Below are 15,486 nucleotides of genomic sequence, written 5' to 3'. Positions count from 1 at the left end.
GTTTTTTCTAAGAGCATGTTAATTCTTGCTTGGCTGCAAACAGCTGATGGGTTTACGTTCTTGTACGATGCTAATCACACAAAAAATAGTTTCACATGTAAATTGTGTTTTTAAACTTCATTTTATTCTTCTGTTACCATCAGCTAGTTGCTATATTCACATTCGTTAACAACAAAACACTTTAACAAAGAACTCGGTACATCCACCTTTCATCCTAACACACAACAGAATGGGCTATGTGACTCTTCGCCCAGATACACAAAGAGCTGCAATACACTCAAGTCCAAAGACGGGAATACGATACGTCGATTAACGAAGTTACATTTACAAAACTTCTCAAAGTATACCTTGAATTCCACTTTTTATATCACTGTTTCAGATTTAAATGTGAAATAAATAACATTATTGATAGTAATCATTGATATAGTCAACATTTAAATAAATAACTCACATAACAAAAGTTTTGCTTAACATTTTAATTAAAGGTGTTTTAATGTTTGTATATTGATAACATAGTTTACAACTTTGAACATGGCTGGCGTTTGCCGCAACCGTATACACAAATTAGAAAAATATGTAAAAATCTGCGAACCGGTTGCATATGTTTTCTATGTACCTTGACCTGGTTTCGTCACCTCTAAGGGTGACTTCATCAGAAGGTAAGGTAATTACCTGTGTTTAGGATCTTCTTTCTGATGTCTTTGTACTTTGAGACAGCCTTTGATACATGGGCCGGTAAGAAGCGTACAACTTTGAACATGGCTGACGTTTGCAGCAACCGTATACACAAATTTGAAAAATATGTACGCTTCTTACCCGCCCATGTATCAAAGGCTGTCTCAAAGTACAAAGAAAAAATGGTTCAAATGGCTCTGAGCACTATGGGACTTAACATCTGTGGTCATCAGTCCCCTAGAACGTAGAACTACTTAAACCTAACTAACCTAAGGACATCACACACATCCATGCCCGAGGCAGGATTCGAACCTGCGACCGTAGCGGTCACGCGGTTCCAGACTGAAGCGCCTAGAACCGCACGGCCACACCGGCCGGCAAGTACAAAGACATCAGAAAGAAGATCCTAAACACAGGTAATTACCTTACCTTCTGATGAAGTCACCCTTAGAGGTGACGAAACCTGGTCAAGGTATACAGAAAACCTATGCAACCGGTTGGCAGATTTTTTACATATTTTTCAAATAACATAGTTTGTTAGGTTTTAACAGTGATTATAAGACAAGGTATTTGTATGTTAGCAGAAAAATGTCTTCTGTATCGTGAAGTCCTATATTTCGAATATCGTCAGGTCCACCACTCCGAGTATCGTGTCCTACTACATATAACCAAACAAGCTCTATTGGTGAGTTCCATTACGATGTCTACCGGTGTTTGTCCTTCGGCAGCCAAGGGAAGAATAACAACACGCTGGTCCTGTTTGGATGCATTTGGTAATAACGTCACCATAGTTCACGTTCCCGCAGTTACCGCACGTACTCTAAGAGACACGAATGCCATACTAATCCCTTGGCTATACGTCGGTGATTATGTACTCTCGTCCGAGTCGTCCTACGTTGCATATACGCTGCAGCAACCGGAACTTTACCGGAAGCACCCAGATCACAGACAGATCACGACAGCGGAAATCAGTCAAAAAAAAAAAAAAAAAAAAAATGGCTCTGAGCACTATGGGACTTAACATCTGAGGTCACCAGTCCCCTAGAACTTAGAACTACTTCAACCTAACTAACCTAAGGACATCACACACATCCATGCCCGAGGCAGGATTCGAACCTGCGACCGTAGCGGTCACGCGGTTCCAGACTGAAGCGCCTAGAACCGCACGGCCACACCGGCCGGCAAGTACAAAGACATCAGAAAGAAGATCCTAAACACAGGTAATTACCTTACCTTCTGATGAAGTCACCCTTAGAGGTGACGAAACCTGGTCAAGGTATACAGAAAACCTATGCAACCGGTTGGCAGATTTTTTACATATTTTTCAAATAACATAGTTTGTTAGGTTTTAACAGTGATTATAAGACAAGGTATTTGTATGTTAGCAGAAAAATGTCTTCTGTATCGTGAAGTCCTATATTTCGAATATCGTCAGGTCCACCACTCCGAGTATCGTGTCCTACTACATATAACCAAACAAGCTCTATTGGTGAGTTCCATTACGATGTCTACCGGTGTTTGTCCTTCGGCAGCCAAGGGAAGAATAACAACACGCTGGTCCTGTTTGGATGCATTTGGTAATAACGTCACCATAGTTCACGTTCCCGCAGTTACCGCACGTACTCTAAGAGACACGAATGCCATACTAATCCCTTGGCTATACGTCGGTGATTATGTACTCTCGTCCGAGTCGTCCTACGTTGCATATACGCTGCAGCAACCGGAACTTTACCGGAAGCACCCAGATCACAGACAGATCACGACAGCGGAAATCAGTCAAAAAAAAAAAAAAAAAAAAATGGCTCTGAGCACTATGGGACTTAACATCTGAGGTCATCAGTCCCCTAGAACTTAGAACTACTTCAACCTAACTAACCTAAGGACATCACACACATCCATGCCCGAGGCAGGATTCGAACCTGCGACCGTAGCGGTCACGCGGTTCCAGACTGAAGCGCCTAGAACCGCACGGCCACACCGGCCGGCAAGTACAAAGACATCAGAAAGAAGATCCTAAACACAGGTAATTACCTTACCTTCTGATGAAGTCACCCTTAGAGGTGACGAAACCTGGTCAAGGTATACAGAAAACCTATGCAACCGGTTGGCAGATTTTTTACATATTTTTCAAATAACATAGTTTGTTAGGTTTTAACAGTGATTATAAGACAAGGTATTTGTATGTTAGCAGAAAAATGTCTTCTGTATCGTGAAGTCCTATATTTCGAATATCGTCAGGTCCACCACTCCGAGTATCGTGTCCTACTACATATAACCAAACAAGCTCTATTGGTGAGTTCCATTACGATGTCTACCGGTGTTTGTCCTTCGGCAGCCAAGGGAAGAATAACAACACGCTGGTCCTGTTTGGATGCATTTGGTAATAACGTCACCATAGTTCACGTTCCCGCAGTTACCGCACGTACTCTAAGAGACACGAATGCCATACTAATCCCTTGGCTATACGTCGGTGATTATGTACTCTCGTCCGAGTCGTCCTACGTTGCATATACGCTGCAGCAACCGGAACTTTACCGGAAGCACCCAGATCACAGACAGATCACGACAGCGGAAATCAGTCAAAAAAAAAAAAAAAAAAAAAATGGCTCTGAGCACTATGGGACTTAACATCTGAGGTCATCAGTCCCCTAGAACTTAGAACTACTTCAACCTAACTAACATAAGGACATCACACACATCCATGCCCGAGGCAGGATTCGAACCTGCGACCGTAGCGGTCACGCGGTTCCAGACTGAAGCGCCTAGAACCGCACGGCCACACCGGCCGGCAAGTACAAAGACATCAGAAAGAAGATCCTAAACACAGGTAATTACCTTACCTTCTGATGAAGTCACCCTTAGAGGTGACGAAACCTGGTCAAGGTATACAGAAAACCTATGCAACCGGTTGGCAGATTTTTTACATATTTTTCAAATAACATAGTTTGTTAGGTTTTAACAGTGATTATAAGACAAGGTATTTGTATGTTAGCAGAAAAATGTCTTCTGTATCGTGAAGTCCTATATTTCGAATATCGTCAGGTCCACCACTCCGAGTATCGTGTCCTACTACATATAACCAAACAAGCTCTATTGGTGAGTTCCATTACGATGTCTACCGGTGTTTGTCCTTCGGCAGCCAAGGGAAGAATAACAACACGCTGGTCCTGTTTGGATGCATTTGGTAATAACGTCACCATAGTTCACGTTCCCGCAGTTACCGCACGTACTCTAAGAGACACGAATGCCATACTAATCCCTTGGCTATACGTCGGTGATTATGTACTCTCGTCCGAGTCGTCCTACGTTGCATATACGCTGCAGCAACCGGAACTTTACCGGAAGCACCCAGATCACAGACAGATCACGACAGCGGAAATCAGTCAAAAAAAAAAAAAAAAAAAAAAATGGCTCTGAGCACTATGGGACTTAACATCTGAGGTCATCAGTCCCCTAGAACTTAGAACTACTTCAACCTAACTAACCTAAGGACATCACACACATCCATGCCCGAGGCAGGATTCGAACCTGCGACCGTAGCGGTCACGCGGTTCCAGACAGAAGCGCCTAGAACCGCTCGTCCACACCGGCCGGCGGAATTCAGTTATACGTGCTTCTGCGGCCACGAGAAGTCCGATTTCATTCCATGTAAGTGTGTCTCATACCATATAGCTCCTATTATCCGGCGCTGTAGGAAGCATTCTCTCTAAGTCGTTAAAACTATGTTCGTCCTCAGGATGGAATTAAAACCGTTAGTTATCGGACGCACTTACCTGATTTAAGGTTTTTATATTGTACTACATAATTTGACTGCATAATCGAGTACTAATCTCTGAAATATCTTGAAGATTGTTTGTTTCCGGACTTACGTTTCGCAGAAAATTTTGTTGCCGTTTGTCTTGCATGTAACTCAAAATATATTCCTGACTTTCGCCCATTCAGTTGATTTGCCAATAACCTTTTGAAGGTCAGCCCACTGGCGAATAGCTGCTTCAGCATAGGCCAAGGTACACCTTATAGCACGAAAATGATTCATCGGAAGTGCTGTATCTATTTTTTAAAGATATTGTTACTCTAATATTTGTTTGTTACAAAGTAGATAATGCTGTTTTTTTAAGTTTGTGTCTTTTGCAAGGAATAACGCGTCACAAAATTCAATGACGCAAGGAGTAAATTTGTGTTTTATTTCCTATTACTATAACAAGGAACGATAGTTAAAGGTACAGTCAATATTTTGTGCTCTTGCATATATTTATTTTTCCTTCTGAATTTTAGTTTTCATTCTAAAGAGTAAATTATACTACTTCCCTTCATATTAACACGTAGTAATTTCAGCGAAACTTGGTTGCTACTGCTGCTTGCAAATAATGTGTTCGCTAGCGACTCACGTGCTGACACGTATCAACGCCTCTGAATCTGGCACCATTAACCAGATCAATAACGTGACGGGGCCGGTTGTGCTCACGACTTATGTATATGTTTGCATTCACTCATTCTTCCGCCTACCATGTCTTATTGCAAAAGCGTGTATCGAATAAGCGATGTGGGTTATTTTATACTAACGTTATTTAGTCTTTGTAGTGTTCTGCTTACAGTGACGAATAACGATGGTGATATATTGCTTAATACATGTTAATTTGTTTTTGTGACGCAGTTCTACACTGTTGGAGAATCTATATGGAAACGTGGTTGAGCACTAGTCCTCAAGAACTTAAGATGACAAAAATATTGTCTCTCGGATAGTCTTCCACTTAAGCGAGACTGAGCACCCCAGAAACGGTACAGATTTCTCGATGCGTTCCATCTGCATCCTGAGACCGACAAGGTGTTGAACCATACATACTTTACAAATCCTCTAACCTGGATAGCAAGACCGTTTCATGAGCGTTGTACATTTTTTCCCAATATCCCTGCAGTCCTGCGGATGTATAAGGATGGCAGACAACAATGGATGAAGGATGAATGTCTGTTTCAAAGATGAAACTCCACGATTTAATTAGAATAATACGAGTAAAATTTGAAACGTCCCCTTAGAAAAATTAATGAATTACTGTGTTGATAAACATCTTACATTATTTGATTTTCAAACAGCCGAGCAAAACTGAACGTACTCAGACACTTCGCTCTTTACCTATTCTGGTCAACACTAAACTGACACACAATATTTTTAGCGCAACGGAATCTGACTTTCAATAAGCCCTACAAAAGAATGGCCCTGACTAACATTAACCTATACCATTCACAAATCATTTACCTCACAAAAATCTTCGTTACTCAAGCTACTGCAATACAGCGAGCGCCACTACTGCCAGCTAAATAAAAGATTCAAACTCCTGAAGACACTAACTACTGATGGGCGTAGTTAGCAAATGAAAGATTTTGATAGAGAACCAACAATGTATTTACCTTAATAGTGTTCAAAAGTCATAATATATATAGCAGTTCATGACATCCATTCTTACAAATGTACTATTTCTGACGGACACACGTCCAGATCATCCGCTCTCAAAAATCCGCCATCTCACTTCCCCACATCCACCACTGCTGGCGGCTCACCTCCAACTGCGCAACGCTACGTGCTGTTCACATCCAGCTGCCCAACACTACAATGGCAGACAACAATGGAAACTAGCCACAGACTGCACACAGCACAGCCAGTGATTTTCATACAGAGCACTACGTGGCGTTACCAATAAAAAAACATAAACAGCCTACTTACAAATTACATTTACCGGAAATCCAAAGTGTAGTCGGAGACATACACATATAAAACGCGTAGTGATGTGAATGACTGGGTTCTACAGTCCAGTCTGATTTGCCTCAGGAAGAGATTGTATAGAGGACTACTAAGTACATGTCCACATATTCAGCACAATCACATCATTAGCAAATTTAAGTCTGTCTGTCTGTCTGTTTACCAGTGAAATTAAAATTGTAACTTGGCCCTGTAAATGAAAGTTATGTGGTAAAAGACAGAAAAAATGCACGTCTTCTTCTACCTTGTTGGCGCCTTGTCATTAGTTCGTACTTATTGCGGAGGAATGTAAACAGAAAATGTGTTAAAATTTCATTAGTAAATGTCTTAACCTAAGCTATTGTGCAAAAGGGTGATACGTTCCTGGAATTAAAGCAGATGTAAACATTGATGCATCGTTTCTTCTAGTAGACCCCGCCTCTTCACTTACAATCCTGCATACTCTAACCACCTACAAGAGAAATAAAAGTCATTTCCATTATATGTGCCTCCCGCCGGAGCTTCGAGTCCTACCTCGGACATGGGTGTGTGTGTTGTTCTTAGTATAGGTTAGTTTAAGTAGTGTGTAAGTTTAGGGACCGATGACCTCTGCAGTTTGGTCCTTGAAAACTCACAAAAAAAAAAATGGCTCTGAGCACTATGGGATTGAACTTCTGAGGTCATCAGTCCCCTAGGACTTAGAACTACTTAAACCTAACTAACCAAAGGACATCACACACATCCATGTCCGAGGCAGGATTCGAACCTGCAACCATAGCGGTCGCGCGGTTCCAGACTGTAGCGCCTAGAACCGCTCGGCCACCCCGGCCGGCTAAGAACTCACACACACAAACATTATATGTGATAAATGACAGTCCTCCCTGGCATCGCCGACCGGTGTGGCCGTGCACTTCTAGGCGCTTCAGTTTGGAACCGCGTGACCGCTACGGTCGCAGGTTCGACCCCTGCCTCGGGCATGGATGTGTGTGATGTCCTTAGGTTAGTTAGGTTTAGGTAGTTCTAAGTTCTAGGGCACTGATGACCACAGATGTTAAGTCCCATAGTGCTCAGAGCCATTTGAACCAACCAACCTCCCCGGCATCACAGTACAGAGAACAAAACAAAATCTCTACTCTCCAGTTATGGGTCCGCGTAACGGCGGTGTGGATTTGTCCCAAATCAAAGTGGCATCCTGAGAACGCTCAACCGGCGCAGGCAACCACAACAAATAACAACAGAAAACAACAAACAAACAAAGAAAAACTTCAGATAATGAAACATGCTGACAGAAATGGACACAAACGCTTCTTCAGTATTGTCCCAGGACCAGGTGGTTCACCCCTCCATCACAGCCAACCCAATGTTACATATTTTACAACTGCTAAACTGCCACAGTAAAGGTAACAGACGACAGCCAGTACAGCCAGACGACAGCTCCTCTTCGTACTTAGTCGTCAATATTTCCATTATCCTCTGTCGTGCTGCAAAGCTATCTACAGCAATTAAATCACTAAATAAACTACTTATCCTTATTACTCTAAACTATACAGGGTGGTCCATTGATAGTGACCGGGCCAAATATCTCACGAAATAAGCATCAAACGAAAAAACTACAAAGAACGAAACTCGTCTAGCTTGAAGGGCGAAACCAGATGGCGCCGTGGTTGGCCATGCTAGATGGCGCTTCCATAGGTCACACGGAGATCAACTGCGTCTTTTTTTTAATTGGAACCCCCATTTTTATTACATATTCGTATATTACGTAAAGAAACATGAATGTTTTAGTTGGACCACTTTTTTCGCTTTGTGACAGATGACGCTGTAATAGTCACAAACATATAAGTACGTGGTATCACGTAACATTCCGCCAGTGCGGACGGTATTTGCTTCGTGATACATTACCCGTGTTAAAATGGACCATTTACCAATTGCGGTTCTCGGCGCTTTAGTCTGGAACCGCGCGACCGCTACGGTCGCAGGTTCGAATCCTGCTTCGGGCATTGATGTGTGTGATGTCCTTAGGTTAGTTAGGTTTAAGTAGTTCTAAGTTCTAGGGGACTGATGACCTCAGATGTTAAGCCCCATAGCGCTCAGAACCATTTGAACCATTTCAACGAGATGATGTATGGCTATTGTGATCAAAATGCCCAACGGGCATGTGATATGTATGCTGCTCGGTATCTTGGACGACATCATCCAAGTGTCCGGACTGTTCGCCGGATAGTTACGTTATTTAAGGAAACAGGAAGCGTTCAGCCACATGTGAAACGTCAACCACGACCTGCAACAAATGATGATGCCCAAGTGGGTGTTTTAGATGCTGTCGCGGTTAATCCGCACATCAGTAGCAGACAAATTGAGCGAGAATCGGGAATCTCAAAAACGTCGGTGCTGAGAATGCTACATCAACACCGATTGCACACGTACCATATTTCTACGCACCAGGAATTGCATGGCGACGACTTTGAACGTTGTGTACAGTTCTGCCACTGGGCACAAGAGAAATTATGGGACGATAACAGATTTTTTGCACGTGTTCTATTTAGCGGCGAAGCGTCATTCACCAACAGCGGTTACGTAAACCGGCAATAATATGCACTATTGGGCAACGGAAAATCCACAATGGCTGCGACACGTAGAACATCAGCGACATTGGCGGGTTAATGTATGGTGCGGCATTATGGGAGGATGGATAATTGGCCCACATTTTAACGATGGCAATCTAAATGGTGCAATGTATACTGATTTCGTACGTAATGTTCTACCGATGTTACTACAACATGTTTCACTGCATGAAAGAATGGCGATTTACTTCCGACATGATGGATGTCCGGCACATAGCTCGCGTGCGGTTGAAGCGGTATTAAATAGCATATTTCATGACAGGTAGATTGGTCGTCGAAGCACCATACCATGGCCAACGTTCACCGGATCTGACGTCCCCGGGTTTCTTTCTGTGGGGAAAGTTGAAACGTACCTACGTTCTGTATTTTAATTTAAAGAAGTATAAAACGATCGCCAGCAGAGGAAAATGCATCTTATGAGGAGACAGGCAAATGCATAGCAGCGTGTTTGACATGTGAAATTATACACCATGCTGTACTAACTCCATAAACAGGAGAACTGTTAAGCAATGTACACACACACAAGGTTTGCAGTACCTCACAAACCTCTGTCAATGACTTCGGAAATGAGTTCAAAATGCCTCTGAGCACTATGGGACTTAACATCTGAGGTCATTAGTCCCCTAGAACTTAGAACTACTTAAACCTAACTAACCTAAGGACATCACACACATCCATGCCCGATGCAGGATTCGAACCTGCGACCGTAGCAGTCGCGCGGTTCCGGACTGCGCGCCTAGAAGCGCTAGACCGGAAATGAGTTTGAAACATTTTACGTAAATCACTTGTGCCAACAATTCTGAAGTATTGTTCCGGTGTTTGGTGTCCATACCAAGAAGATATTAGAAAGAGATAAATGATCATGGAATATAAACATATTCCAAGGGCTACATGATTCTGCACTTACAGACGCAATAATGCTTGAGCTGTGCGGTTTCCGACCTATTACTCGCAACGCAACTCTGTTAATATTTCAATGTAAGAAATATATTTTCCAATGCATGACACACAACCTTCCTACAACTGTCTCTCCGATAAAATATGGTGACAAACTGTAAGGTTCATCTAATGATTTTTCTGACGTTTCGCCAGCACGAGTGGCTGGCATTGTCAAAGCTTCACCCTCCATTGCCGGTGGTGAAGCTTTGACAATGCCAGCCACTCGTGCTGGCGAAACGTCAGAAAAATCGTTAGATGAACGTCGGCCGAAGAACCTGAGACAGAAGCCAATAGGCAGTTTGTCAACAAGTGGCCACGAAAGCCTTAACAATTTTGTAAACTGTAAGGTAATAAAACAATTACCTTATACACCAAAGAAAACATCGATTCTTTGTAACAAAAACACAACTTAGGTTTCTGGAGGTGTATGACGCCTGCTGTTTACGAAGTTCACACCCAATTACAATTCGGAAATTATGATATTTTCACAACAGTCCCGTAAAATGATCGTCGGCAGCTGAAAATGCATACGAAAAAACAGTGATATTTTACGAAGAAATAAACACTAGCAAGAGGGTGGTCATATTGCTGACATACCCACGTTTTGTTCGATTTTCTGCGAGAATATTTGTGCAGAGGAAAATGCATCTTATGAGGAGACAGGCAAATGCATAGCAGCGTGTTTGACATGTGAAATTACACACCATGCTGTACTAACTCCATAAACAGGAGAACTATTAAAAAATCCTGAGACTTCCTCTTTACCCAATGATCCACAAGCATTCATTTTGGACAGGACGATAATGAAATGAATAGTAAAAGTCTTTTTGTACCTATATGAGACTCAACGAGTGGTGCAGATGATGGGTGTGTTAAGAATTCTAAGTCTGGAAGCAATTACATGTACTGTTGCAAGCCATCAGAGAGCCTGTATGCAGACTCATAGCACTGCCCTAGATGGAAACTTAAAGCCTGGAAACAGTACTACATTGTCATTTGATTTCCACTCCAACATGTAGGGGTCTGCAACAGGGATTTGACACGTGTACAGAGTTGATTTCTGTTGCTACTCACTTTCTTTTTCCATAAGTATATGCTCTTATTGCTTATCAGACATGCTTCGTTATTTCCAACTCTGAAATGTACCCACAACTGTCAGGCCATCTACAAACTATAACTTTTTAATATTTGTTTTTATTACTCCAGTAATATGTTATTTGTGTTTGACAGTGTGTCGACTGCGAGTAACATCTTGGCCATAAGAGTTTCCTTTCTCTATGTACAGAGTGTGTCTCCCCCGGCAGTGTCATTTATAGACGACGAGTTAGCAAGTTACCCATCCAAATTGCAACCATCCACCACTGACAGCTCTACACACATACACATAGGGACTCTGCATGCACATTACCAATCGCGAAGTCTCGATTTCAACCACTTGTACGTTATTTTCAACAGTGCAACATTATAAACATGTGCTCGATCGTGATGAAAGATGCAATTGCTGTACCCGAATTGCTCTTCAACAGTGGGAAGCAAGAAGGCACTTAAAATATCAATGTAGGCCTGTGCTGTGATAGTGCCACACAAAACAACAAGAGGTGCAAGCGCCCTCCATGAAAATCATGACCACACCATAACACCACCGCCTCTGAATTTTACTGTTGGCACTACAAACGCTGGCATATGATGTTCACCGGGCATTCGCCATACCCACAGCCTGCTATCGGATCGTTTGGCATTTACTGGCATGATGTGTGGCTTATGAGCAGCTGCTCGACCATGAAATCAAAGTTTTCTCACCTCCCGCCTAACTGTCGAAGTACTTGCATTGGACCCTGATCCAGTTTGGGATTCCTGTATGGTTCAAATGGTTCTGAGCACTATGGGACTTAACATCTATGGTCATCAGTCCCCTAGAACTTAGAACCACTTAAACCTAACTAACCTAAGAACAGCACACAACACCCAGTCATCACGAGGCAGAGAAAATCCCTGACCCCACCGGGAATCGAACCCGGGAACCCGGGCGTGGGAAGCGAGAGAATTCCAGTGTGATGGTTTGGATATATGTCTGCGTATTACACATTACGACCCTCTTCAACTGTCGGCAGTCTCTGTCAGTCAGCAGCTGAGATCGGCCTTCACGCTTTTTTTTCTATACGTGTCCCCTCACGTTTCCACTTCACCATCATATCGGAAACAGTGGAACTAGGGATGTTTAGGAGTGTGGAAATCTCTCGTATAGACGTATAACACCAGTGACACCCAATCCCCTGACATTGTTAAGAAGTCTGTGAGTTACGCGGAGCACCCCATTCTGCTCTCTCACGATGTCAAATGACTACTGAAGACGCTGATATGGAGTACCTGGCAGTAGATGGCAGCACAATGCACCTAATACGAAAAACATATGTTTTTGGGGGTGTCAGATACTTTTAGTCACATAGTGTTTTACTGTTACATTCCATCTGCTCTGTTTTCTGTGTGTCGGTGTTGCCTATGGCTCCCATGACCCAGAGTAGATCCGAGTTAGTGTGAGTGTGGATCCGCCATGCATTATATCCAGAAGTTACTTACTTCCACCAACATGACAAGGCAACCAAGAAGCAAAACGCAATAAATTTTAATTTCCCGTCATATTTTCCGGGTCGCCATTTTCGATTACGTCGGAGGATGGAAGGGGTAGGGGCATCGGCAGGGAATTCCCTGTGTTGAACCCACGTGCTGGCTCGGGAAAACCCATGGTGTCATCAGCGGTTGGGAGTAGTTACTTGATCAGTTAATTAACCTAAGGACATCACACACGCCCATGTCCGAGGCAGGATTCGAACCTGCGACCGTAGCGGTCGCGCGGTTCCAGACTGTAGCGCCTAGAACCGCTCGGCCACCAAGGCCGGCGCTGGACCATGAAATCCACGTTTTCTCCCCCCCCCCCCCCCCCCTAACTTTCATAATACTTGCATTGGATCCTGATGCAGTTTGGAATTCCTGTGTGATGGTTCGGATAGATGTCTGCCTGTTACACATTACGACGTTCTTCAATTATCGGCCGTCTCTGTCAGTCAACAGATGACTTCGGCCTGTACGCTTTTGTGCTGTACGTGTCCCTTCACGTTTCCACTTCATTATCACATCGGAAACAGTGGACTTAGGGATGTTTAGGAGTGTGGAAATCTCGCGTATAGACGTATGACACAACTGACACCCAGTCATTTGACAACATTCGAAGTCCATGAGTTCCGCGGAGTGCCCCATTCTGCTCTCTCACGATGTCTAATGACTACTGAAGTCGCTGATATGGAGTACCTGGCAGTAGGTGGAAGGACAATGCACCTAATATGAAACACGTATGTTTTGGAGGTGTCCGCATACTTTTGATCACATAGTGTGTAATACGCTCTCAGTGGCGTATTCTTTCCGAGTCTGCATCGACTGCCGGTTGAAATCAGCAGGTATATGACATATAATCATTCTGGATTTGCATCTCTCACTTAGTGGTTTTGTTTGTAAATGATGATTACTACACGTTAATTATGACTCCTTTGTTTAAGCACATTCGCTTCTCAAGGAGTAAGCAGCAACAGCATCGCACTCAAAAATTAGTTAGTGATATTCCTTGACAACACGGATTGTAGCCGAAATAACGGAAAAATAAACAATAATGTCCCAGTCGCTCTCATGAAAGATGTTGGAATCACAAGTTCGCCAGGAAAGGTTCAAGAAACCTAAAACAGTCGTTCATGGAGTGAGAGCATGAGAGAGTTGGTGGTGGGTAATCTTTAGATGTGGATTTTTTGAGATCGATAGGCTCATGGGTGACACATGGGAAAGGCACTCTTTGTGCTGCCTTTTCGTATAAGCCCCTCCCTTCTCCAAAAGAAATAATGATGTCCCAGTCGCTCTCCTGAAAGATGTTGGAATCACATGTTCACCAGGAAAGATTCAAGAAACCGACCATAATCGTTCATGGAGTGAGAGCGTGAGAGACTTGTTGGTGACTGATCTTTAGATGTGGACTTTTTGAGATCGATAGGCTCATAGGTCACACATTGGAAAGGCTGTCTTTGTTCTGCCACTCCGTTTAACCCCCTCCCTTCTCCAAAAGTATGTACTGCCCAAGCCATGTACATTAGACAGATACCCTTAACAACTTGGCCGAATAGTTCCACAATCTAGCATTGAATTATACCATGTGCACTTTTTTCCTTTCTGTTCAAATGTTTGAGCGAAGCGAAAAACAAGACTCCCTAGAATTTACATAATGAATTTTTGTCCGAACTTACGTAGCCATACGAAGAGTGGGAAATGGACAAATGGGGTGTCAAGTTGACAAACGTGAGGTCTAGTTTTGCAAAAAATATGTAATTGCTTGAAATTAATCAGCGTATTTAATAAGAACATAGTTACTGATTTGAGGGACAACTGAAATATATAACGAACTGCTGTAGCTAGCTACGTAATTTAAGTGTCAAATTCTTTCAGGAAGAATAAACAAAGTATGTATCAAGTTACGGCATAAACAGAAACTTCTCTGCTTTCTCTTGATTTGTATACTCTTAATAATAATAGAATACCGATCGATATTTAAATATATTATATTTTATACTCTCTCAACAAAACTTAAAAAAATCACAAAAACTGGTCCAATGTTTTGTGAAATGATTTGTCTAAAAGTAAGCAATAAAACATATCATAGACACATTTGACACGCCACATATTCAGTATATTATTCCGAGCATCATTGAAAGGCAGGTCAAATGTTTCTCTAATCTGTTGCTTAGTTTTATACAAACAATTTCACAAAATATTTTAAGATTTTTTCCATATTTTGCTTTTTTTTTTCCAGCGCGAACAGGCACTGCACTAAGAGCCAATAGTCTCCTTGAGATTTTCATTTCGCGCTGTGTGCATAATTAGCTCGAGTGTTGTGGTTTTACAGCCTGGGCCTTCTTCGAGACGCTGGCGTGCTGCAGCGACTGCGCATGTACGAATGGCCCAAGGAAGACACGAGCACCGTGAAGAGCTCGCTGACCAGCGTGTCACTGCGCAGCGTTACGCCGGTGCTCCTGCTGCTCGCCTCCAGCGCCGTCGTCGCCGTAGGGACGCTGCTGGTCGAGCGCTGTGTCGCTGCACGACAGCTGCCACGCTGTCCCATCTAGAGTGTCACCGCGGGACAGCTCACACGCTACCCCCTCTAGTGTGTAGCCACAGGACAGCTGCCACGCTGTCGCATCTGCAGTGCCACTACGGATCAACTGCCGCACTCTTCTGTCTAGTGTGTCGCTGTGGGACAGCTGCCACGCTGTCCCATCTAGAGTGTCACTGCGGGACAGCTCACACACTACCCCCTCTAGTGTGTAGCCACGGGACAGATGCCACGCTGTCGCATCTGGAGTGTCACTACGGATCAACTGCCGCTCTCCCTTGTCTAGTGTGTCGCTGTGGGACAGCTGCCACGCTGTCCAATGTAGATTGTTGCTGCAGGACAGCTGCAATGCTATCCTGTCTCGAGTG

At 43.3% G+C, this 15,486-nt stretch overlaps 1 protein-coding gene across 1 annotated transcript in view; it reads left to right on the top strand.

Moving 5' to 3' along the window:
- The window catches only part of LOC126471293 (glutamate receptor 1-like), a 64,137-nt gene extending 49,006 nt beyond the window's left edge, over window positions 1–15,131 (top strand). Inside the window, exon 4 of the mRNA XM_050099412.1 lies at window positions 14,912–15,131. Within this exon, the coding sequence (XP_049955369.1) occupies window positions 14,912–15,131 (220 nt within the window). The remainder of the gene's footprint in view (window positions 1–14,911) is intronic.
- Window positions 15,132–15,486: the final 355 nt, after the last annotated feature.

This window comes from Schistocerca serialis, chromosome 3 (assembly GCF_023864345.2).
Source record: "Schistocerca serialis cubense isolate TAMUIC-IGC-003099 chromosome 3, iqSchSeri2.2, whole genome shotgun sequence".
NCBI lineage: Eukaryota > Metazoa > Arthropoda > Insecta > Orthoptera > Acrididae > Schistocerca > Schistocerca serialis.
Note: the sequence above shows the minus strand (reverse complement) of the source record. Positions and strands in the feature narration are given on the sequence as shown.